Source organism: Prenolepis imparis, unplaced genomic scaffold, assembly GCF_030444845.1.
Source record: "Prenolepis imparis isolate NDT839.2.m4 unplaced genomic scaffold, iyPreImpa1.0 SCAF_4, whole genome shotgun sequence".
NCBI classification, from domain to species: domain Eukaryota; kingdom Metazoa; phylum Arthropoda; class Insecta; order Hymenoptera; family Formicidae; genus Prenolepis; species Prenolepis imparis.
The window spans coordinates 18,113,212-18,137,076 of NW_028141162.1; the positions used below are offsets into that span (position 1 = coordinate 18,113,212).

The window sequence follows — 23,865 nt, forward strand, 5'->3', positions numbered from 1 at the left end:
AATCATCGTGTCGTAAGAAATCAAGACAATGTAAAGATGAAAACATATATATTGTATATTGTAAACGTCATATACATAGCCGATGATCAAGTTTGTGGCCAGCTGCGTTTGATGCTGATGCCGTCCACTTATCGACAAAGGTTACTTCTTCTCAAAGACCTTGCTTCGGATGACTTATTCTTATTATCAGTGATAGTATCCACCGTATCCGTATCCGTGGCCGTAGCCGAGTCCGGAACCATAACCAAGACCATATCCAAGACCATATCCAACCCCATGGCCGTAGCCGAGACTATTGTGCAGGTAGGTGACCGATGGTGGTACCGAGTATACCGTTGGCGCTGCATAACTTGAAGCGTAACCCAGCTTCGTGATAGCAGGTGCAGTGTACGGTATCACTTTGGTGATGGCAGGTGCAACGGCAAGCTTAGTAACAGTTGGAGCAACCGCGACCTAAGAGAGAGAGAGAGAGAGACAGAGAGAGAGAAATAATTATATTTTATATTATATTTAGATTATTAAATATTTTATATTATATTTATATACAGGGTGTCCCATTTTAAATAACGTATTGCTATTTTTCGCAAACCAAGTCTTCCATCGAAAAATGTTTCATAGAAAAGCTGGGATTTCGAAGGGGGCACAGTCTTATTCCAGATAAAGGCATTTTTAAAATTTTGAGGTTACCATTACTTTTTTAAACGGAATTACCGTATGTAATATATATATAAAAAAAAAATATATATATATAGGGGAAAGTATGTTTATTAAACCGTACCGTTTGTTAAATCTATCTTTACTATATTTTTTAAACAGAGTTAAAATATTTTAAGGTGTTAACATTGTTGTATCGCAGCTAGAACTCGAATGTCGCAATGTTTGTTTCCTTCTCAAGCGATCCGTTGATGAGTTCATAAATTTATTTTGTGTGATTTTCATGTAATATTTGGCATCCCGTGCCTAAGCTATCACATTGAGAAAGATAAGCAATTAAACTTATTACTAAAGCATTTTTTCATCTTATTTAAGTATATGTAAGCGTTGAAAAATTGGCAAAATATTTCAAGATTATTTTTTTTATTCATAAATTTGACAAAGTAATGGAAGTTCGGTAAAACGTATCACTAACTTTTTCCTATATCGTACTGGTACAATTTACTAAATTTATTTCTTTTACTTGGGCATTACTTTTTTTTTTTTTTTTTATTTAGATGAACAACTGAAAAAAATATTATCAAATTTTATAATTATATTGAGATAATATTTATTTATTTTTTTTGTGATACAAAAAGTATTTTTGTTAAATTTTTGAAGAGAATTTATGATTATAAATATGACATTCTTATAGATATGTTTTGTTGCAGACTAAGAACTTTTGTAGAAAATGAAACTTTATTTTTGTTACAATTTTTTAGTTTTATTGTTACGGGTACGATTTAAAAACTCACATTTACAATTTACAATTTAGCAAATCGGAAATACTACTTTTTTGAATTTTGAATTTATGATTTATGAAACAATAATTTTATGTTAATATATGTTTAGCGTATATCGTTGACAAAGAACCATAGTTTCAAATGAATAATTTATCATTTCTTTGATAGTTTTATTGCAATTTTAATTTTTATTTACTTAGGAGGTACGATTTAGCATACTTTCCCCTATGTGTATAAAGAAAACAAAATTAAATTAAATATAGAAATTAAAATTCTCAATTAAAGCCTCGGTCGACTATCACGTTATTACAAATCCGTTCGACAAATTTTATTTATCTATATCCAAATAACTACTATATATATATATATATATATACCTATACCGCGAAAAGCGGCGGTAAATTTTATTCCTACCGTATTTATAATTTCACACTAGAGCACATTTGCGTGAATTACGAGCGAATAAGAGTCCGGAATCTTCTTCTGGCTGCAGGCCAGCTCGCTTTACGCCGTTACGCTGATAATCCTCGACTCCATGTCGTAACGTCCGGTTAACACGTTGAACCCATTCAGAGGAGGAAAGGGGAAAGCTTACCTTGTACGTATTGGCGTAACTGGTGGCAACTGGAGCGTGTGCGTATGTGACCGCAGGTGCGATCGCCGCCACTCCATGACCTAAGCCATAGCCGCCATAGCCGCCGTAGCCGCCGTAGCCGCCGTAGCCGTCGTAGCCGCTGTAGCCGCCGGAGCCGTAACCGCCGTAGCCGTAGAGACCCCCGTAACCGGAGTATAGATCACCGGCGGACGCGTAGGCGACGGCGGCGAGAAGAAGGATCTGCGGTGAAGCAGAGATACGCGAGCGTATATGAAAAATGTCCCTTGGATTCTCATTTTAAGACGGTCCGTAAATTCTAGCGACGAGAGATATCGGGGCGAAAGAGAGAGAGAAAGAGAGAGAGAGAGAGAGAGAGAGAGAGAGAGAGAGAGAGAGAGATATTTGATATACAACTTAATATCATATCGTGCGAGATGTACGGAATGTATATTTTTATGCTTCGCTTCGCAAAATTACATACACGAGAAGTTGGAAAAATATATATTTTCGTATATACTTTTATGCATATTTATCTCTTTGTGGACGGAAAGTGGGTGCGTCAGATTTGTGCAATTTGTGAATGCTTCTTCCTTCAGGTTTCCTTCTCAGACTGACTGAGCAAATCGCATAGCAGCGAAAAAAATAAAAGGTTACGACTTTTAACATATAAATTGATATTGGAAAATGTGCAATCAGAGAATCATATATGTATATATTTTAAATTTATAATTTATATACTGGATATTCCAAACTTATTCGTTAATAGCAGATTCTTGGGATTATTTGGAAACGATTTTTCCTCAATGAAAATGTCGAAGCACCAATAATTTTCGAATTACAAGCAATTAAAAATAAAGGGTTTTTCGCAAACCTTAAGCCTTGTGGAAATAAAATATTAACAAAACTACATTTTTTTAGTTAATTTCAGATCGAATTTAATTTAATAGAATTTTAATTTAAGGTTTAGTTACAAAGATACAAGATGGCAAAAATTGGGAACATGCAAAAAAATAATGACCTCCTTCGACATTTTGACTGAGGAAAAATCGTCTTCAATTGATCAGAGAATGCCTCAAATTAAAATTCTATTAAAGTAAATTCTACCTGAAATTAACTGAAGAATGTAGTTTTGTTAATATTTTAACTCTACAAAGTTTAATTTGTGAGAAGCTCTTCTATATATATATATTTTTTTCAATAACTTGAAAATTATTGGCGCCTCGACATTTTCATTGAGGAAAAATCGTCTCCAAATTAACCAAAGAATTTGATTGTGTACTCCATGTATATGTTTGTTCAGTTACACCCTGTATAAATTCCTCTCTTTAGAAATTTCTATGCTAGATTATTATAAATGACAAGATGCAAAGTTTCTAAGCGAACAATTCACGTCGTTTGCGCATAGCCTTCGGCTTTATTTACGCACATCCAGGGTGATTTCAACCGCGTATCTATTCACGATACGATATGAATGAAACGAGCGTATTCCAGCGTGATAAAATCGCGCCCGCGGCACCAAGTAAAGTTCATAGCAAATGGTATTGTGGATCGTCCGTGCATTTCTCACGATATTGCAAGTTGATTCTATCTACATATCTCTCTCTTTCTCTCTCTGCAGTCTGAAATAAATCTAATCTTTAGATATAGCAATAATACAAAAAAAACCAATTGTTGTTTTCGAAATATAAATGTTTTTGTAGATCTCGCAATATAATATATGCTACAGGATGTCCCAAAATTAGACCGACTTCAGGTGATTATAAAGGACATCGAAACAAGCCAATTTTATCAATAAATCCATGTCTGTAAATTAGCTGTTTTGGCACTAGAGTGGTTTTTGAAATGTGTAAGAAGTGTATATTTTCTTCTCTTCCATTATATCTAGCTTCCTCATAAATCAGATGCACATTGGCCAGTTATTCATAAGAAAACTTGCCTATTTCGAACATGAATTTCGACTAAATAATAATGAATACTGAGTGTAACGAATGAATACTCAATGCTGATACTAAACTTAAACAATGTCTTATTTCAACAATGTTAAACAATGTTAAACAAGGTCTAATTGTTAGTCAAACAATGTTCTACATATATCAAACAATATTTTAATCTCTGATTCTGTAGTGCCAAACGGCTCATTTGCGGACATGAGTTTATTGACAAAACTGGCTTGTTTTGATATCCTATATATATATATATATATATATATTTCTCTCAACACAAATTTTGTCTCCCAACGATTGTGTTTTCTTTTAATATAAACGAGAGAGAGAAGAAAAATTCAAGAAAAAGATTTGTAGAAAGGAGTCCGGAAAAATATCATAAAATATTCTCTAGACACTCGTCTCGTCCGGGAAAAATCGCGCCCCGATATCTATATATGTACATTTTCGCCCAGAGAATAGAATCTCCCCCTGTCTACTGCTATTCCGCCTCGAGTACCACTTTATACTCACCAGTTTGAACATGTTGCTCTAACGCACTCTGCGATCTCTCTTGTCGGTACTGTGGACTGACTATACACACATCTCGCGTACCCCGACTAGATCACTTATATATCCCGGGCGGATTGTTTTTACTCGCGGGGGGTTCCAAGGGAAAGAGAGAGAGAGAAAGAGAGAAGGAGATACGGAAAAAAGGTTTCCCTACCAATAATGGCGAATTCGTATAGATAGGTAGATGGATAGGTAAACGGCGTATATTGTGGCGTGTCAGATAGAAGTGCCATATTGCATACAAAACAGCCAGTTTACAACCAGTGAAGGGGGTAGGCTGACAATGCACTGTGCATTGCCAGCCTACCCTCTCCACTGGTTGTAAACTGGCTGTTTCGTCTGCAATCTGGCATCTCTGGTGTCAGGTGACAGGTGGGGTGGGTCAGGCCCCCGAGAGACCCCCGTTACGTGTTCACCTAGATCCTAGATCCTTTGCGGATGACTCGGCAGCGGTCATTCGCGCGAAGGACAAACCTATTATCGGCTGGGCGGGAAAAAAAAAAGAAAAGTATCGGTTGTTCCGATTCGCAGCGTGAGAAAAAGCGCGTCCCTGCCACCTTGAGTGCAGTTTTGCGCGCGAACGATTGCGAGATGAGGAAGAAAAGGGGAGAACTAGAGAGACAGAGAGAGATATTTTTATTAGTTTTCTCAGTTATTTGTAATATAAGTCTAATCTTTCAGTTCTTTTCTTCTAGCTATCATATACAGGGTGTAATTGAAAAAATATATATGGAGCGCACCATCAGATTCTCCGGCCAATTTAGAGAGGAGTTTTCTTCAGCGAAAATGTCGAGGGAGATCATCATTTTTTGCATGTTCCCAATGTTTGCCATCATGTATCTTTGTAACTAAACCTTAAATTAAAATTCTATTAAAGTAAACTTTACTTGAAATATTTTAACTTTACAAAGTTTAGTTTTCGAGAAGCCTTTCTTTTTCAATCATTTATAACTTGAAAATTATTGATGTCTCAACATTTTCACTGAGGAAATATCGTTTCCAAATTAGTCAGAAAATTTAATGACGTGCTGCATATATGTTTTTTCAGTTACATCCTGTTTGTCATTTTCCCTGCATTTATTTTTAACTTATTTATGTTTATCCATCCAGAGAGCCAGAGAGAAAGAGAGAAAAAAGAAAGAGAATGTGAAAAAGAGCGAGAGCGAATAAAGAGACAAATATTTTAAATTATATAAAAATATTTCTCTCTCCTGCCTCTCTTTTTCTCTCTCTTTCTTTCTCTTAAAAAATGAAAAGAGAAAGAAAGAAAGAAAGAGCGAAAATAAATAAAGGGACAAATATTTTTAATTATATAAAATTCTCTCTCTCTCTCTCCCTTTTATTCTTCAAGAATGAAAAGAGAAAATAAAAGGGTGGAAGAGAGGAAGGGAGGGGAGAGAGAGAGAGAGAGAGCGAGAGAGGTTTTTCTTCTCTGTTATCCCTTCTCTCTCTTTCATTCCCTCTTCCCCTCACACGTGCATTCTCAATCGCTCTTTCTGTAATTATTCGCGCGTCTATGATCTTGTCGGTGCTCCGCGAAGCGTGAACAGAGCAACATGATGGGAACCTCGACCGATCGAATGTGGCACGCGGTGGTGATACTCGAAGAAGAGAGATATTCATCTTCTCCTTTTACATTGTCTCGCGCAATTTTCCCCTCATTATTTTCCCCTTCGTTCATATTACAGCTTCGCGATGCAATTTTTTTCTTATCATCTATTTTACACGCCACACATTGTGTTGTATAAATTTATTTTATTTTTTTATACGCTTTATTTTTATCTTTTCTTTTTTATAGATCGAGAGAACATAACTTCCTAGATTTCTTATTATACGTTACGCGATATTATTATCGCACGTTTTATATTTTTATTTACCTATAACACGTTATGTATATATCTCGCAGCTTTGCTCTCCTTGCATAGATGCAAATCGCTTCGCATCGATCCCGATACTTCCTCGATTCCTCGAGAATGAGTGGGTGTGTCGACGCGAAGTGTCAGCTTCCGGGGCGAGAAATGAATAATATCGCATAATAATGCAACACGCTATTACGTTTCTCAGTTTATAACTAATATACAGTGTTTATATCGGTTCGATTATTCATGGAATCCGCATGATATCCGCATGATATCGCGCAATATAAGAAAGAAAAAAAATAGAGGCTGCGAGTACTTCATTAATCGTGGAACAAACGTTTTTATGTACTACTCTTTCCTTACTCGCTTCATTCAATGTCGTATATATGTATCTACATAGCCTTGCCTGGTCGCAGCGAATTATCTTCGTCCTCATTGCGGCTCCCGCTTACACGTCACCTCGTATACAACGTCGCGTAAACAAAGCGAACGTGAAAAATTTCCGCATAATCCGCGTTTATCATCCACTGTCTTGCCTTCTCAATAAAGTATATCCCCATATGTCATATATATGCATATACTTTTCGTCCTGTAAGAAACGCTTACTTCCGCTTTCGACGTGGATCGTTATTTTAGAAACTAAAATAGCAATTTTATTCTTAGCAATTTTACATATATCTATTTTTTTATTTTAAATAAATATATATAAATTTATTTTTAATATATATGTATATTTGGTTTTATTTATGTATATATATATATATATATATATATATATATATATATATACATAATACATAAATAAGGATGTTACAAGCAGCAGTCTTTATAAATTCTATGACCTATTTGCCTTAATGAAAATTTCATTATATGAGTTATTTTTAGAAGTTAAAACTTAAATTAAAATGTTTTTAAAAAAAAATTTTAAAAAATAATAAAATTTTTTAAAAATACAAAAGGTATAAAAATTTTATAAAAGTTAAATTTGCAGAAATAATTTTCAGCTGATTATTTATATATATATATATGTGTGTGTGTGTGTGTGTGTGTGTGTGTGTGTATGTGTAAGTATACATCGGAACTGAACACGCAATTCGCCATATATTCTCCACCAGTTCGGTGGTTTTCATTGACTCTTTTTTGCACGTAACACAACCATTTGTATCCAACCCTAATGGCTTACGAATGCAATTAACTCGGCTGCGCGTCTCTGCGATATTTGCCCTTACGTGTGTATCCTTACGAGGTATACATATATGTGCCTAGCTCGATCGCGAATTGGGGCTAACGAAGATAAATATCGGCGAAGATATATCGTAAGCGAGCTAAAACATTACGACGCACCGTACGATATATACATATATTGTATACATGTATATACAGGGTGTTTACGAAATACTTGGACAAACTTCTAGGGTGCAGGTATTCCTTACGTCACACACACAAAATAAATAAAAAAGTGTATATATATACTAGTAAAAAATGAGTGGTTGCGAAGTTATGATAAAACAAAGTTTATGTTAACGTTATTATTAAATAACACTAGTTTACAAAAACATTTTTTTTTTATTATTTTAAACCAGACAAGGTGTTTCTTATAGATTTTTGGATGCTGAAAACGATGCCGCAAGCCAATCATTTTCACCATCAATTTTCATCAGATTTCCGAAATAATTGAGGTTTAATATGCAAAAAAAACCTTTTTGCGATATTTGAGATATTTTTGTGAAAAAGGTTAACGTTGTTATCTGGAAATTCTGATCAGATGTTATGAATGTATATTGTTCATGCCCTATAAAATGCATTTTTTTATTTCGATATCTTAATTTTAGTCATATTAGGAAGGGTTTAAATACAGAGTTTTGCTGAGATAGCAAATATTCCGCCCATGATGATGAAGTCATATAATTACACTCATAATTTGTAGTTTAGAACTATCGATACACATACACAATGTAACTTATCTTAATAGATTCCAATCAATGTATATTTATATATAGGATTTTTCATTTTAATTACCCACCTTAAATTTTTCAAAACAAATGTATTTTCGAAAAAATGTTTCAAATAAAAATTGTATGATCTAAAGGGGAACAAATAAAGGTAAAATCAATTTTGGAAAAATGATTTTTTTTTCTCAGGAGCATCTCCATATAAGTAATTCCCAGTTTTAATCTTTCATAACATGGCTCAAAAGTAAGATATTGAAATAAAAAAATGCATTTTATAGGGGATGAATAATACATTTATCATATTTGATCAGTCTTTTCAGATAACGTTAATCTTTTTTACAAAAAAAATCTCAAATATCACAAAAAAGCCATTTTTTACACATTAAACCTCAATTATTTTAGAAATCTGATGTGTTAAATTTGGTTTGCGGCATTGTTTTCAGCACCCAAAAATCTATAAGAAACACTTTGTCTAGTTTAAAATAATTTTTGGCTGTAAACTAGTGTAATCTTAAGAAATGTCCATTTATGAGTTGTGTTTACTTATGATTATTTAATAATAATGTTAACACATAAATAATGTTTTACTATAACTTCGCAATTACTCATTTTTTACTATGGATATATATAAACTTTTTTCTTTATTTTGACGTGAGGAATACGCCCTAAAAGTTTGTCCAAGTATTTCGTAAACACCCTGTATATATAAGCGAGTTCTCTTTACGTGAAACGCAAAATGTCGCTGCAAGACAAACGGTTCGCTGTCTCTGAGCCCGCGGGCGATCGATTTTTACAAGACGGCCGGCCAAGAGTGGAAAGAGAGAGCAAAATGCACAGTCGAACGACGATGCACAATGCAATGGACGAAGATACATATGTATATGTATGTATGTATACACGGGCCTCGAAAAGATCGAATCCGTGAACCCGTGGATCCTGTACGTTTTATGTGTGATACATTGCCATACATTTTTTATTTATCTTGCTTATCGGAAAACTTGTCAGCATCTAGCGTTGTCGAATAAGTTCTCTTCTCGCTTATTCTATCGAGGACGACGACGATAAGCGGCGGTGAAACCACTCGTAAACACGTCCTTCTTTGATAGAAGAAGACGATGTGCGATGATGGTGCGCGCTACCGAGAAGGATCAAGTCCATATGTCAATATGTACTTGAAAACTAGAGTCTAATCCAATAATCGAGTCATTTTTCATTTTCTACGATTCGAATAATAATCATAAGAAATAATAGTTTATATATTGTACTTGCAAATGTACTCAAATTTAGAGCAATATATTTGAATTTTAGATTTAGTACCCCATCTCACTCAAACACCCATTCATCTAGCTTACCCTACACAGGATATAATTTGCAACTAGCAGTTACATATTTTTCTTAAAACTATGTGGTTTTTTTACAGCAATTGATTCCTCTCATTATTTCGCGCATAAAAATATTAAGGTAAGATCATCGAAAAATGAACATTTGACGAGATATTTTATAGTTTATGTAAAATTAAGATTAAAGTACGAAATATCTCGTAAACTATTCACTTTTTGCCCATCCTTATAACTTTTTATGTCAAATATTGCGAGGAATTGATTTATATAAAAAAAAAAAAATTTGAATAGTCCCATTTAAAATAACTAGGTTGACCTTCAAATGACCTTGAAAAATAACCTTAATTAAAATTCATAATTATTATTAACTTCTGTTCTCCTCAAAATCAAACAACTTTTGTTCAAAACATTGTTTTTTAAAACGTGATGTTTTTTATATATTTAAGCATATCTGTTAAAATGGGACACTACTCATAAAAGACTTGAACATTCTTGATTCATTGAGATTACTTAAAAATAGTGTTTTTTTTATCCTAATCTAACCTAATCAGAGTTCGAAACCATAGAAATTCGAACCTACTTGTGTAAGATATTAAACTCCATCGCCATCAAAGATTATACTTTTTTCTTTTGTCTTTTCTCTCTCTTATATATATAATTGCGTAGTCGTTTGCGACTGGGGTCTGCGGGGTCATTAAGGAAGACGCGAAATCTGGAGAAACACACGCGGTAACGGAAACTGGAACGGCGTAATCTAAATCCTGAGTTTATTAATGCGCCTGCATTATTATCATTAGTCATTCTCCGTCGTGGACCACACGTTGCTCGGCAAAGTGTCCGGATCCTCCCACCCACCCCTCGCACCCTGCGCTTCCGTCATGGTTACGTAAACGCTCTCGCGATAGGTGTGGACGAACAATTCTCTGAGAAGAAGCTTGTTTCCAATCTCTCGTCTCAAGACTCTCTACATTCTCCAGAGATTACAAAGCCATGAAAAGCCTCTGTTAACCCTTCTGTCGATGCATAATTCTTCGTCTTTTCATTATATGGATACCCAATTGTGTTCGACAATTTTTTTATAGCAGTTGTTGGGTATCGAACATTATATTTTAGGAGGTTTCTGAATGCAAATCCTCTTTGTATTTTGTTTCGAGCAAAGAAAAGCTTGGACATTTTTGACATCTAAAGTTGCTTTGGGTACCCTTTTTTCCCAGCGTCACCGGGTGATAACTGTTATATGTGTCTTCAAACCTGTCTTCAATCTGTCACTCGTTGACAGAAGGGTTAAACCTTACACATATGTAATCTCCAATTCTAATATAGATTAGAAAGGGTTTTTTGGAAATAAAGTCTTTTTTAATTCGCGGATCTTTCTTTCTCCGACATGAATGTAGGACTTTGATTCGAAGACAGGTGGGAGACGTTCAGGGATGCGTGACGTCAGAGCTTAGTTAAATCATGCTCCTCGCGCATGATTGTGCAATTATTATCGCCGATAATAATCGTTCTCGATCGAGTCTCGAGAATACGGTCAACTGAAAAGATATCGACATCGGCATCGGTAAAACGGTCGATGATGCCGGACGTGACGTATACGAGCCTCCGCGCGTAATTTATTATGGCACGTTATCGCGGCGTCCGGGATTGTAAAAGAATTGCTCCCGGGTTGCGTGGAAGAATGGAGTGTCCCGAAATAAATCGTCCGATTTTTAGCGTCGGCTAAACGGACCGTATCGTTACGCGTACGGAATAAATTGCGCTTAATAAAGATAATCGCGCGAAACGCACATTAAGCACATACACACACGTAAACTGTATAAAATTAAAATACAATAGGAAATAGAGGGCAGACAGATAAAATTTAATTGCAAAATATAATGAACGCGCTGAATGAACAATAACAGTAACATTGCAAATATCGTTCTTCGCTCTTTACAAATGCAGGAAACGTGATGAAATAGAGGGATAGTTTCCAATTTTTTAAATTAAATTAAGGCTAAAATACAATCGAGATGATTCGCGCTACTTGAAGGAGAGGAGAGTAGGATACATTTCCTCGATATATACGCGTACATTTTATTTTTTTCGCATTATCTTATCCAGGAAACCAGACACAGACACAGGAACGACGCGAGAGGGTGTTTTGTTTCGCCATATTGTAGACGCGATTAAGAGGATGCAAGGAGAAATGAGCTTCTTACGCGAGAAAGAAAATGGAAGAGATCCTTTTCGCGGTTTTTTTTAAATTATTTTATTTTATGTACTTTCGACGATAGGATAGAATACGCGCGGGCGCGAAAGACGAAGAACAACAACATCAAGGGTGTGTCGGCCGACTACATATTATTTTACACTCTAACGGGACACCGGGGACGACGACGATATAACTATATAAAGAGAAAGCGGAAAGAGAGATAGAGAGGAAGCAGCAGGTGTACGCGAACACTCGATAAACATCCTTCCGGAGATGGGACAGGATCTTCACTTGTCTTCACCCTCGCCCTCCTCTTCCTCGTCGAACTCGCCCTCTTCCTCGGCGGTCGCCTCCTGATACTGCTGATACTCGGACACGAGATCGTTCATGTTGCTCTCGGCCTCGGTAAACTCCATGTCATCCATACCCTCGCCGGTGTACCAGTGCAGAAACGCCTTACGCCGGAACATCGCCGTAAATTGCTCCGATACTCTCTTGAATAATTCCTGCGAGAATCAAATAGGGTGTTCTCCATTTTAAACAAGCTTAAATGATTAAGAACGTCACGTTTTTCAAAATAAAATGTATAAGGCAAAAGTTGTAAGTAGCGTTTTTCAAGGTCATTTAGAGGTCAACCTAGTTTTTTAAATGAAATCACCCTAATTATTTCATATAAATTGATTTTTCGTAATATTTAGTATAAAAAGTGAATAATTTACGAGATATTTTATACTTTAATTTAATATAATTTTATATAAACTGTGAAATATCTCGTAAACTGTTTTTTGAATATCCTATTATAACTTTTTACGCCGACTATTGCAAGGAATTAATTTATATAAAAAATTACAATGGTTCCGTTAAAAAAAAAGAAGTTGACTTTTAAATGACCTTGAAAAACGCCATCCAAGGGCAATTGTAGGTCACCATATTATGTATGCTTCGAATCTCTACAATTTTTGCCTGACAAATTTTTTTCTAAAACTCGACATTTTTTAATTATTTAAGCTTATGTGCGTTAAAAAAATATAAACCAAATGCGTGTCGCAACTATCTCTCTTATTACGAAAAATTGTGCTATTTTACAAAGTTACGATTACAAAGTTAACCGAAAAAGTCTCGCGTAGGTATTTGCGAAAAAAAGTGATCGCGATAAAGTTTAGATTGAACTAAAGTTTCGATTATAAAACTTTGATCTCTTTTTCTTTTTTTAAAGAATTTACGATGAAATTCCTTTCGCTCTATGAACTCCGAACTACAATAATAGACAAACATGAACCTGAATGGCCGTGGAATTGCCGATGAAAGTCGCGGACATTTTCAGGCCCCGCGGTGGTATGTCGCAAACGGCGGTCTTCACGTTGCTGGGTATCCATTCGACGAAGTAGCTGCTATTTTTGTTCTGAATGTTGAGCATCTGCTCGTCCACCTCCTTCATCGACATTCGACCGCGAAACACCGCGGCCACCGTCAGGTATCTACCGTGTCGCGGGTCGCACGCGGCCATCATGTTCTTGGCGTCGAACATCTGTTGAGTGAGCTCCGGCACCGTGAGTGCCCGATACTGCTGCGAACCTCTGAAACGTCATTCTTGAATCAGAAAATCGAAAGCAAATGGAAAATTGCACGAGTCAGTGATTTTTCTCTCATTAATCCTTCTGTTAATGAACTATAGTTAGGGTACCTAAAGCAACTTTAAATTTTTCTCTGCCTAAAAAGCCTTTGTACCTCGGAAATCTCTTGAAATATAACTGGAAAGTATGTTCGATGCCCAGCAGCTGCTATAAAAAGATTGTAATTTGTCGAAAACACGCAGTTGGTACCAACATGGTACTCATACATTGATGAATTGCATTGACAGAAGGATTAATTAATCGTGATTTGTATCAATGTAGAATCTGTCTCTTTCTCTCTGAAATTTAAATTTCTTTAATCAAACCAGTTTTCTTTGGAAATGAAAAATAAAGTCAGAACCTAGAGGTCAAAGGGGCAAAGCCGGGGATGAAGAAGTGCAGTCGCGGAAAGGGGACCATGTTGACGGCGAGCTTTCTCAGATCGGCGTTCAGCTGGCCGGGGAATCTCAGGCAGGTGGTGACGCCGCTCAAGGTCGCGCTAACCAGGTGATTGAGATCGCCGTAAGTCGGTGTGGTCAGTTTAAGGGTCCTGAAGCAGATGTCGTAGAGGGCCTCGTTGTCTATGCAATACGACTCGTCCGTGTTCTCCACCAGCTGATGTACCGACAGCGTGCAGTTGTAGGGTTCCACCACGGTGTCTGATACCTGTGTGTCGTCAAAGAGAAAGAGAGAGAGAGAGAGTGAGACTGCAATGTAGAACGCAGAACGCATAGTTGACATCTCCTTCTGGCCAGATATATCGTGTATCGCATATATTATACGCATTGCACGCGGCCGCAACGCGTTGGTATTGTTCCATTAAGGACAAAAGGTTGCTTTCCGACGGTAAAGCTCTTTCTTTGTCTCTTTGTATCCATTGTATCTTGTACATCCCGCGAGCGCATTGGCAAGAGACTTTTGGTTGCGTTGTGCGCGAAATACGTCCTCCGGCGATTCCCGATACGCGGAAATTCGTAAACGCAAACTCTTGGCGCACAAAATCCAATCTTACATCCTATTCCCGAAAGTCGTCTGAGATATCGTACGATAATATATGTATATGTGGGGTGGCTTCTAAAACTATTCCCTTATATAAAACGACGCCAGACGAGCGAATATAAATTCGGATTTAACCCTTCTGTCGATGAACGGATACCCGAAGCAAATTTAAATCTGTCGAAACTTTTCTTCAAAATAAAATACAAAAGGCCTTTGTATTCGGAAACTTCTTAAAAGATAGCAGGAAAAAATACCCAGCAATTGCTATAAAAAAATTGTCGCAGTGCAATTTGTCGAAAACATCTAGTTGATATCCGGGTATCAATATTGATGCAAAGATGAAAAATCATGCAAAAGATTGAAACTAATTAAATCTCAAGTTTTGTTTAATCGATTTAATTAATTTATTAAATGGCGCTACGATTTAATAAAAGATAAAGAATATTGCTAAGTCTGTATATTAATCAATTTTTTTCTTTTATATTTCGTGTCTTAATAAATATAAGCATTAGCGGATCCTAAGTCGATAATGGGAGGATTTCAGCAAAATTATTTGGTTTAATAGTGAAAATATTTTACAAATAATCTCCCGAACTACAATTATTTTAATTTGGAAGGGGAGGTTTTAACCCCCCTCCCCCCCCTTTCGCAGGATTCGCCAGTGGATGAGCATCCAATACATTGATGAAAAGGAGAAAAAGTGTGCATTGACAAGAGTTTAAAAAAAAAAATAGATAAAGGATACCTTCGGCGAGGGTACGACGCTGAAGGTCATCATGATCCTATCGGGATACTCCTCGCGGATCTTGGAGATGAGCAGGGTGCCCATGCCGGCCCCGGTGCCGCCTCCTAGTGAATGCGTCAGCTGGAATCCCTGAAGGCAGTCGCAACTCTCGGCCTCCTTACGCACGACGTCCAGGACGGAGTCGACGAGCTCGGCGCCCTCGGTGTAATGGCCCTTGGCCCAGTTGTTGCCGGCGCCGCTCTGGCCGAACACGAAGTTGTCCGGCCGGAATATCTGGCCGAACGGCCCCGAACGGACCGCGTCCATCGTCCCGGGCTCCAGATCGACCAGAATCGCTCGCGGCACGTATTTCCCGCCCGTCGCCTCGTTATAATAGACATTTATCCGCTCCAGCTGGAGATCCGAGTCGCCGTGATACGTCCCCGTGGGATCGATCCCGTGCTCGTCCGAAATCACCTCCCAAAACTGTAATCGTCAATAAAATTAAGTTTTTCGTTCAATTCGAGGTTTTTCAATTTAACAATATTTTTTATTTTTAATACTGTATATATTAAAAATGTACTTATACATACATACATATATATATATATATATATATATATATATATATATTAATATTATTATATAGTACATATTAAAATATTAATATATATAATAATATATTTATTGTATAACATTTATTATATATTTTTATATAGTAAATATTGTACAATAAATATTATATAATATGTATTAAAATATATATATTAATATATATATATATATAATATTAAAATATTAATATATATTATATATAATAATATTACATATATATTATAATATTCCATCTATATTAATTATAATATTCAATTATATAATATAATTATGTAATTTTATATATTAATTATATAATATTATATATTGTGTGTGTATGTATGTGTGTAATATATTAAAAATGTATCGCTCTGACAGTATCGTCTTCTCTGATTTATACATATCATGAACAATACCTTTTCATCTTCGATTATATTATATTAAATTGATCCTTTTATAGGGGTATGTATTTATTCTCGACTGTACTCGTCTGTCACTGTTATCTGTAAATTATTCAAAGGACCAAAACGTACCTTGGCTCCGATCTGATTGCCGCATTGACCGGCCTGGAGATGTGCTATCTCGCGCATGTTTGCCGAAGTTGCTTAGCTTTCTTAACTTGGGCGCGAAATTTCCTCTTCTCGTTTATGAGAAAGTCCGAAATCCTGAAGACCTGGTCGTCGTCTGTTTCCGTTACCTTGGAAATGCGAATGCTCGCGTATATTCCGATGTGTACGACGCAGAAGACCGCACTCGGGGAAGATGGAGTCAAAAGCTCGAGCGACGTCTTCCTCGACGTCGACGAGAGGATTCGTTAGAATTCCCGACGAAATCTCTCTAACCCTAAGAATCGTAACTCGGGTAATTTGGCTGAGATGCAGCTCGCGTTCCCATGGATACACGACGAGAGCGAGCGTGTCTTCTCGTCTCGGTTCTCGATTCTCGCTTTCTGCTCTGTTTCGGGGGACAATTGAATGCGCCGCTGATGAACAAAAGACTCGTATCCGCTCTCTCATTACTCTCTCGTCGATTTCGATTATACATATATAGGATGTTGAGAAGAAATTCGAGAACGCGTTCTTAGAATTAAAAATCTTAGTAATTCAAATATTTTAATAAATTAAATTCTTTTATTATTATTAATTATTCTTATTATTAATTATTATTATTATTAATTATTCTTATTTTATTAATTATTATTAATAATTTTTAATTTGAAATGAAATCAAGAATCATTCAATATATGTACTTAAAAATCCGAATTTAAATCGAATAATCAAATTTCGTTTTTTAGGATTCGAATAATACTCATAAGAATAATATTTCATATATGTTGTACTTGTGAAATACTCGAGGAACAGTTATTCAAATTTTAGATGACGTACTTGCAAGGTTCAAAAGTATATAAGAAATATAAGTAGTACTTATTGTTAGTAACTTATTATAAGTACTTTCTATCATAAAGAATCGATTTTTGTACATACATATATGTAGTACTCGAACTCTAAGATTTAAAAAAATTATACTTTTGCTACACATTTACACATATACACTCTTCAATCCATCCAAACACCTCCATTCATCTATCCCTCATACATATATATACATATAAATATACATATTTCATAAGTACTCATAATAGATTCGAACATACTTGATTCAGGTTCGAATGTACTTGAAAGCACTTTTTTTTCAAAATAATCATGGAGAATTTGAAACCATGCAAACACAAATTTAAATCTACTTGTAAAATACTTTATCTCGAATCACTAATACATATCGCATAAATACTCATAAAAGATTCGAACGTACTTGATCCAAGTCCGAATATACTTGGAAGTACTGTTCTTGTTTATCGAGATACTTATAAAGAGTTCGAATCGTAGAATCTACTCAAAAGTACTTCGTATTTTTTCGAAATAATCATAGAAAGTTCGAAATCATGCAAACAAATTCGAATTTATTCATAAGATACTTAATCCTATTGTTATATTTTTAATCATCTTTATTAAAACCAACAATTACAGTTTTCTTAAATATTTCTTTTTTATTGCTAAGTACTTAGCAGAATTCGGAATATCTATTGAACGCTTATTTCTGTCAAGGACGTTTTGTTGTTTAGTTTTTTAGTCTTAGTAAATCGAATTCCGTGTAATACTACTTAAGCCGGAGCGAGAAGGGATCTAAACAAAGTCCGTAAAACTCTTGGTCGCGAAGGCTTTCGCTATTTCATTAACCAGCTCCCTGTACACGATAGGATTGACGTTCTGTGCGAGTTGGTGCAACAGGAACCAATCGCCGAAGTGGAACACTCGTACGACACGCTCGGCCTTAGATTTCTCCAGCACGCGAACTGCGCCTCGCAGAAGGTACACTCTCGCCCAGGATTGGGAGAAAACTATGATCCTAGAAAAAAAAAGAATTGTGCGATAAATAATATATCCAAAGCTAATTATAATTTTTTCTTGTTTTTTTCTCTCCATTACAAAAAATAATGAATTGTATATATCATTTATGATTTACGTATCGTGTTTTCTACTTAATCCTTTAGTTAATAAACGGGTATCCTGATTCATAATAGGTAAAAACCCTAAACAAATTGACGAGATAAGAAAATTGACCAACACATTCTTCGCCTATTAACGATGAATTTTGTTAACAATTGTTCACTCAAACTCATTGTCCAGCGACTGTTTTGTATCTTGACTTTATTCTAAAATAGTATTTTGTGATTTAAATTATTCTCGGGCTACAGTCCGTTGCTCACAATTATATAATGTCTTATAATTGCGAAAAGACACCTCGTTACTATTTTTGTATTTTGCTGTTCCTATTTGCGCAGATTTATGTTTTTTATTTTGTAAATTATTGATTTTAATGTGACTCTTGTTATTTTGGTATTGAAGATGACTGAGTACAGTCGAAACGTTTACGAAGATTTTTTAATAATACAAATTCATAATAAACAATAACAACCTAAAATTTAATGCTCGTTTAGTTGGCCTAAATATTTCACTCCTCAAATAATTTGTTAATTTATACGAGCCTATTATTATTTAAAAACCCTAAACCTTAAAAAATTGACCAATCACAGTTAAGTATGAGGAGAATATCGACTGTGATTAGTCAATTTCTTAAGGCTTAGGGCTTAAATCACCTATTGTGGACCAGGCCTAACACTTAAAATTTTACTTTAGAGGTACCCGGGTAATTTTTTTATATAAATCGATTTTGAAGTAGCTCCTTAACTCTCGACGTAAAATAAATTTCAAGAATCGCACCAATCCAAAGTGACATATCGCCGACGCCACGTGTTCCCGCGCAGATGTCGACCGAAACTTACGTATACCTATAGATTAATGCCAGGCAACCGATGCCAGCGAGAAACACCAGCCAGAACCAAAGGACGACGAAGATCTTCTCGTTCACCACGTTTAACGGGAGGACGCATAGGGCGTCGTGAGTTTGCACGGAACCGGCGGGTCCGAAGGTGTGAATCGTGCATTTGGTCATCTTCGGAAATAATCGCGCCATGGGATCGACCCTGTCGTTAGGACTCTCCTCTGTAATAAAAGCGCTCACCAGTGGCCCGTATCGTCTAAACTGTCCTTCCAGAAATAGGTCCAACAGATATATCTGTCCTAACTATCAATAACAGGTATTATCCAGAGTGTCAATTTCTATGTGTGTCTGGTAAATTTGAAAACGATATTGATCTTTGCCATTACGAAATCATAAATACCAGACGGGGGAAAAAAGCAGCGTTGTAAAAAGGTTGTATTTTTTTAATACGTTAAAAGCTTCCAACAATTTGGTGTCTTTTTCTGGGCGATACATCGACTTGGGGATTTGCGCGGAAAGTTTCGATCGCATTTTGCAAAGATGCAGGATTATATCGAACTAGGAATTAATTATTCACGTTTATTTCTGCGCAATTTCCCCGCTTCTGACGTCACAATCTCCTCCGACCTCCCCGGTCGGTTGATCGAGAATCCTTAAGTACTCTCTGTCTCCAGCACTGACACTCCACAGCTGTGAGACTTATATACATATACCTACCGAATTTAAAAAGTTCAAGATCTCGCACACGAAGAAACACATAGCGTAGAAATTGTGACTGTGCAGATTCGTCTTGGTGAAGTACTCGACGAGTTGCTGCTTCCTCTCCTCGGTCCAGACGTCCCTCAGAAACGGAGACGCGAGATCTTGCGAGAGGAGGTCTATGGTGCCTCTCTCCCAGATGCCCCATAAAGCGCGCGGAACGTAAAAAAGGATCGCTTGTAAGCCGAGAACGAAGCAGACCTGTATCGAACGTTGAAAAAAAAATCCCTTTACTTCTCTCATTTCTGTTTTATTATCCCGAGTTAAGGCTTATTTTTGCTCTATTTCGCAACAAAGGTAAATTTGCGGTGAAGAGAAAATTGATAGGTTTCGCGAAAAGATTTGGAATATTAAAAAAGACTAATTGTAAAAATGTTTATACAGATTGTCCCAAAATTACTGGATCACCTCTGTTAATGGGAGATTTCCAAGATTATTTGAAGACGATTTTTTCTCAGCGAAAATGTCATTTTTTGCATGTTCCAAATTTGTACCGTATCATGTATCTTTGTAACTAAACATTAAATTAAAATTGTACTAAAGTAAACTCTACCTAAAATTAACTGAAGAATGTGGTTTTTTAATATTTTATTTCCATAAGGTTGCGAAAAACCCTTTATTTTCAATCGCTTATAACTCGAAAATTATTGGTGCCTCGACATTTTCCAAATAATCCCAAGAATCTGCCATTAAGGGGTTGTCCGACAATTTTGGGACATCCTGTACACAAGCATATGTGAGCTACCAAATTTCTCTCTCTCTCTCTCTCTCTCTCTCTCTCTCTCTCTCTCTCTCTCTCTCTCTCTCTCCTCTCTCTTTATTTTTTTTAAATGAAAAGAGAATAAGAGAGTAAGAGAGAGAGAAGGATTTTTCTATAATTTAAAATATTTGTCCCTTTATTCTCCGAAGACTTACAAGTGTGTTTCTCGGAGAGGAAAACTTTTCTCACGCAGTTCGCTCTTTTCGCGATATATTCACGATGCAGATCGCGCGATACAAAGCGACGTGGATAACGGCGGATATGCGATCTCTATTTCCATTTCCGCCTCCTTCCGTCCTCCAAACGTTTCCTTCACATTCGCGCGCAGTTCGCGTTTCAGATTTCATTCACGCTCGCGCAATACGTTTGCATGCACCCTGACCATCGGGACGAAGTGCAATCGTTATCATGCATCTCGCGTAGGTAGGCAAGTCGATCTATGTGTATGTGTGTAGGAACTCGATACGAAAACTTGTGCGATCGACCGATTCGATACACGTATGTATGTGTGCACATGTCTCTCCCTCTCTTTCGACTTGTTCAATTTTTCAAAGTACCCCATCGAGAAACAATTTAAGGATTTCTTTGACGAATTTCGAGGTCGATCTTTACCTCGGCGAGAAGTCTAACAGAGATAGAAATCTTACAGAGATATTTTATATCGAACATAAAGACGTTTACGAGAGCTTTTAGCTTTAAAGAGTATATAAATAGATAAGGAAACTTTCTGTGTGTTTCTCGATTAGGTTTAGGATACTCCGATTTCAAAAAATTTAACTCAAAGCTTACAAAGAAACTCTTTCTCTCTCTCTTTCAATTTTGTAAAATTAATATGAATGTATATTTAAATCATATGACGACTCTTTAATATCGATAATTTGTCGATACACGTGTATATATTTCAAGATTCAAGATGTAGGACTTTGAATCTCCTATTAATGGACCTGTTTATCGGTAAACTATCTCCATATCTATCTATATATAACATCTATAGTTCTATATATAAAATTTCTTTATCCATATCTCGTAAGCGTTCTAAATTCAACTGACCCATTGATAATATCGATGATGACGGGCTTCGTCATCTGGAAAGGCCTGTCCTACACCAGCACTCGCTACACCTCGTCCAGGAATACCTTTCATGTGTCGGGATACCGTGAACGTGCTATAGATCCAGCAATACGCGTTGACGGGATCTTTGTCTGCCGGGAAGAGATATCTATTATCTTCAGGAAGAGTAATTTTGACCTAAATATTTTAAATTTTCTATACGCGAAACTCTCCCTCTCCCGAAAGGTTAGCGAAATTCCGTACCGATGGAAGCATCGGTCAGGCAAGAAATCGGTTCGCCGATGTACTGTTTTGCAGTTACGAGAATAGTGCAAACGAGCAGCAGAAGAACGGTGAGACGCGAGTGCAACCTGAAGACTACATTGTCAACGCGCACGGATTCTTCTTGCAGAAGGCATTTGATAGGTGCGAAGAGGTCCAGCATGGTTATATCACATCGCTAGACTAGAGTCTAGAGTCTTCTTTTGTCTCTCGAGTTTTACCGAAACAAAGTACATTAGAGAAAATTCCAATGGGCGTATTGTGAAGGAAAATTATTGTATTTGTGCAGAGCGTCGACTCTAGGAATTTATCGCGAAATAATTTTTCAGTTTTTATTTATGTACGTATATATGGACAGAGTGTATATGTACAGGGTGAGAATATATGAAACCCTTACCTTCTCGTTCTCACTGTGCGAATGACATTCCACTATTGCTCGATTGCTAGGCGCAATACATAATTAAACTTGATTATACTAGTTTACAAAAGAATATTTTTTTTTCATTATTTTAAACCAAACAAGGTGTTTCTTATAGATTTTGGATTTTTGCTGAAAACTATGTCGCAAAACCAATTTTCACCAGCAGTCAGGTTTCCGAAATAATTGAAGTTTAATATGCAAAAAATAGCTTTTTTGCGATATTTGAAATCTTTTGTAAAAGAGATTAATGTTATCTACAAATTCTAATCAAATGTCATGAATGTATTGTTCATCTCCTATAAAATGCATTTTTGTTATTTCGATATCTTATTTTTTAGTCATGTTAAGAAAAATTTAAATACAGAGATTTGTTGAGATAGTTTGGATAGTTTTGGCATCCCAAATATTTCGCCTGTGATGATAAAGTTATATAATTATACTCATAATTTATAGTTTATGGCTATTGATACACATACACCGTGTAACTCTTTGTAAGAGTCCACTATATGTATATTTATATAGGGTGTCTCATTTTAATTACTCACCTTGAATTTTTCGAAACAAATGCATTTTTGAAAAAATGTTCCAGACAAAAGTTGTATGATCTAAAGGAGGACAAATAGTGATAAAATCAATTTTGGAAAAAATATTTTTTTTTCAAAAACTTTTTTTCCTTAGGAGCATCTCGAATCCATATGAGAAGTAGATCGCAGCTTTAATCTTTCGTAACATGGCTAAAAAGTAAGATATTAAAATTTTAAAAAAATGCATTTTATAGGGGATAAACAATACATTCATAATATCTGATCCGACTTTCCAGATAACGTTAACCTTTTTTACAAATAAATCTCAAATATCGCAAAAAGCCATTTTTCACACATTAAACCTCAATTATTTTGGAAATCTGACGTGCTAGTAAAATTTGGTTTGCGGCATCGTTTTCAGCATCCAAAAATCTATAAGAAACAGACTTTGTCTGGTTTAAAATAATTTTTAGCTGTAAACTATGTTACTAATATTATTATATTTTTCTACAATTTTTTTGTTTGAAACATTTCTTCTTATTTTGCTTTATTTTTCATATATTTAGGCGTCTCAATTTAAATACTCAACCTGTATACATTTGACTGCAAGATGCATTATAGAAAAAAAAAGAGAAAATCATATAAATCAGAATACGCGTTGCGACGGAATTTCGTAAGAATGAAGATTGAGTTACAGGTATCTGAAATTACGAGTGGCGTTAAAAAGACAGCCGGAGAATTATCATCGTCGCGTAAATCATCGAGTAACGATGCCAAAAACTGCTCAATCCGCCTAATTGGTCCGCGTTTAAGCATCGAGCAGAGTCGTAAATCTCTTGCGCGAACGTAACGTTCTCCCCTATAATTTTTCCTCTCGACGAAAGGAATGGCCGGGAGAGAGGAAAGGGGGGAAAGAAGGTAAGGAG

At 35.9% G+C, this 23,865-nt stretch overlaps 4 protein-coding genes across 4 annotated transcripts in view; 1 reads left to right on the top strand and 3 right to left on the bottom strand.

Moving 5' to 3' along the window:
* Window positions 1–23,865, top strand: part of Ilers-m (Isoleucyl-tRNA synthetase, mitochondrial) — an 88,549-nt gene that overhangs the window by 33,050 nt on the left and 31,634 nt on the right. The window lies entirely within an intron of this gene.
* On the bottom strand, window positions 32–4,577 carry LOC145935337 (uncharacterized). The gene is made up of 3 exons (XM_083036555.1): window positions 4,488–4,577; window positions 2,032–2,271; window positions 32–453 (listed from the first exon to the last, which is right to left on the bottom strand). The coding sequence occupies exons 1-3, from the start codon at window positions 4,497–4,499 to the stop codon at window positions 187–189; spliced, it is 519 nt and encodes a 172-aa protein (XP_082892681.1). The 5' UTR covers window positions 4,500–4,577; the 3' UTR covers window positions 32–186.
* On the bottom strand, window positions 12,085–16,391 carry LOC145935280 (tubulin beta-4B chain). Its single transcript, XM_083036448.1, has 5 exons — window positions 16,335–16,391; window positions 15,229–15,693; window positions 13,846–14,150; window positions 13,151–13,448; window positions 12,085–12,377 (listed from the first exon to the last, which is right to left on the bottom strand). The coding sequence occupies exons 1-5, from the start codon at window positions 16,389–16,391 to the stop codon at window positions 12,159–12,161; spliced, it is 1,344 nt and encodes a 447-aa protein (XP_082892574.1). The 3' UTR covers window positions 12,085–12,158.
* LOC145935281 (innexin inx2-like) lies at window positions 17,932–22,457 on the bottom strand. Its single transcript, XM_083036449.1, has 5 exons — window positions 21,977–22,457; window positions 21,713–21,864; window positions 19,857–20,103; window positions 19,151–19,442; window positions 17,932–18,207 (listed from the first exon to the last, which is right to left on the bottom strand). The coding sequence occupies exons 1-5, from the start codon at window positions 22,155–22,157 to the stop codon at window positions 17,985–17,987; spliced, it is 1,095 nt and encodes a 364-aa protein (XP_082892575.1). The 5' UTR covers window positions 22,158–22,457; the 3' UTR covers window positions 17,932–17,984.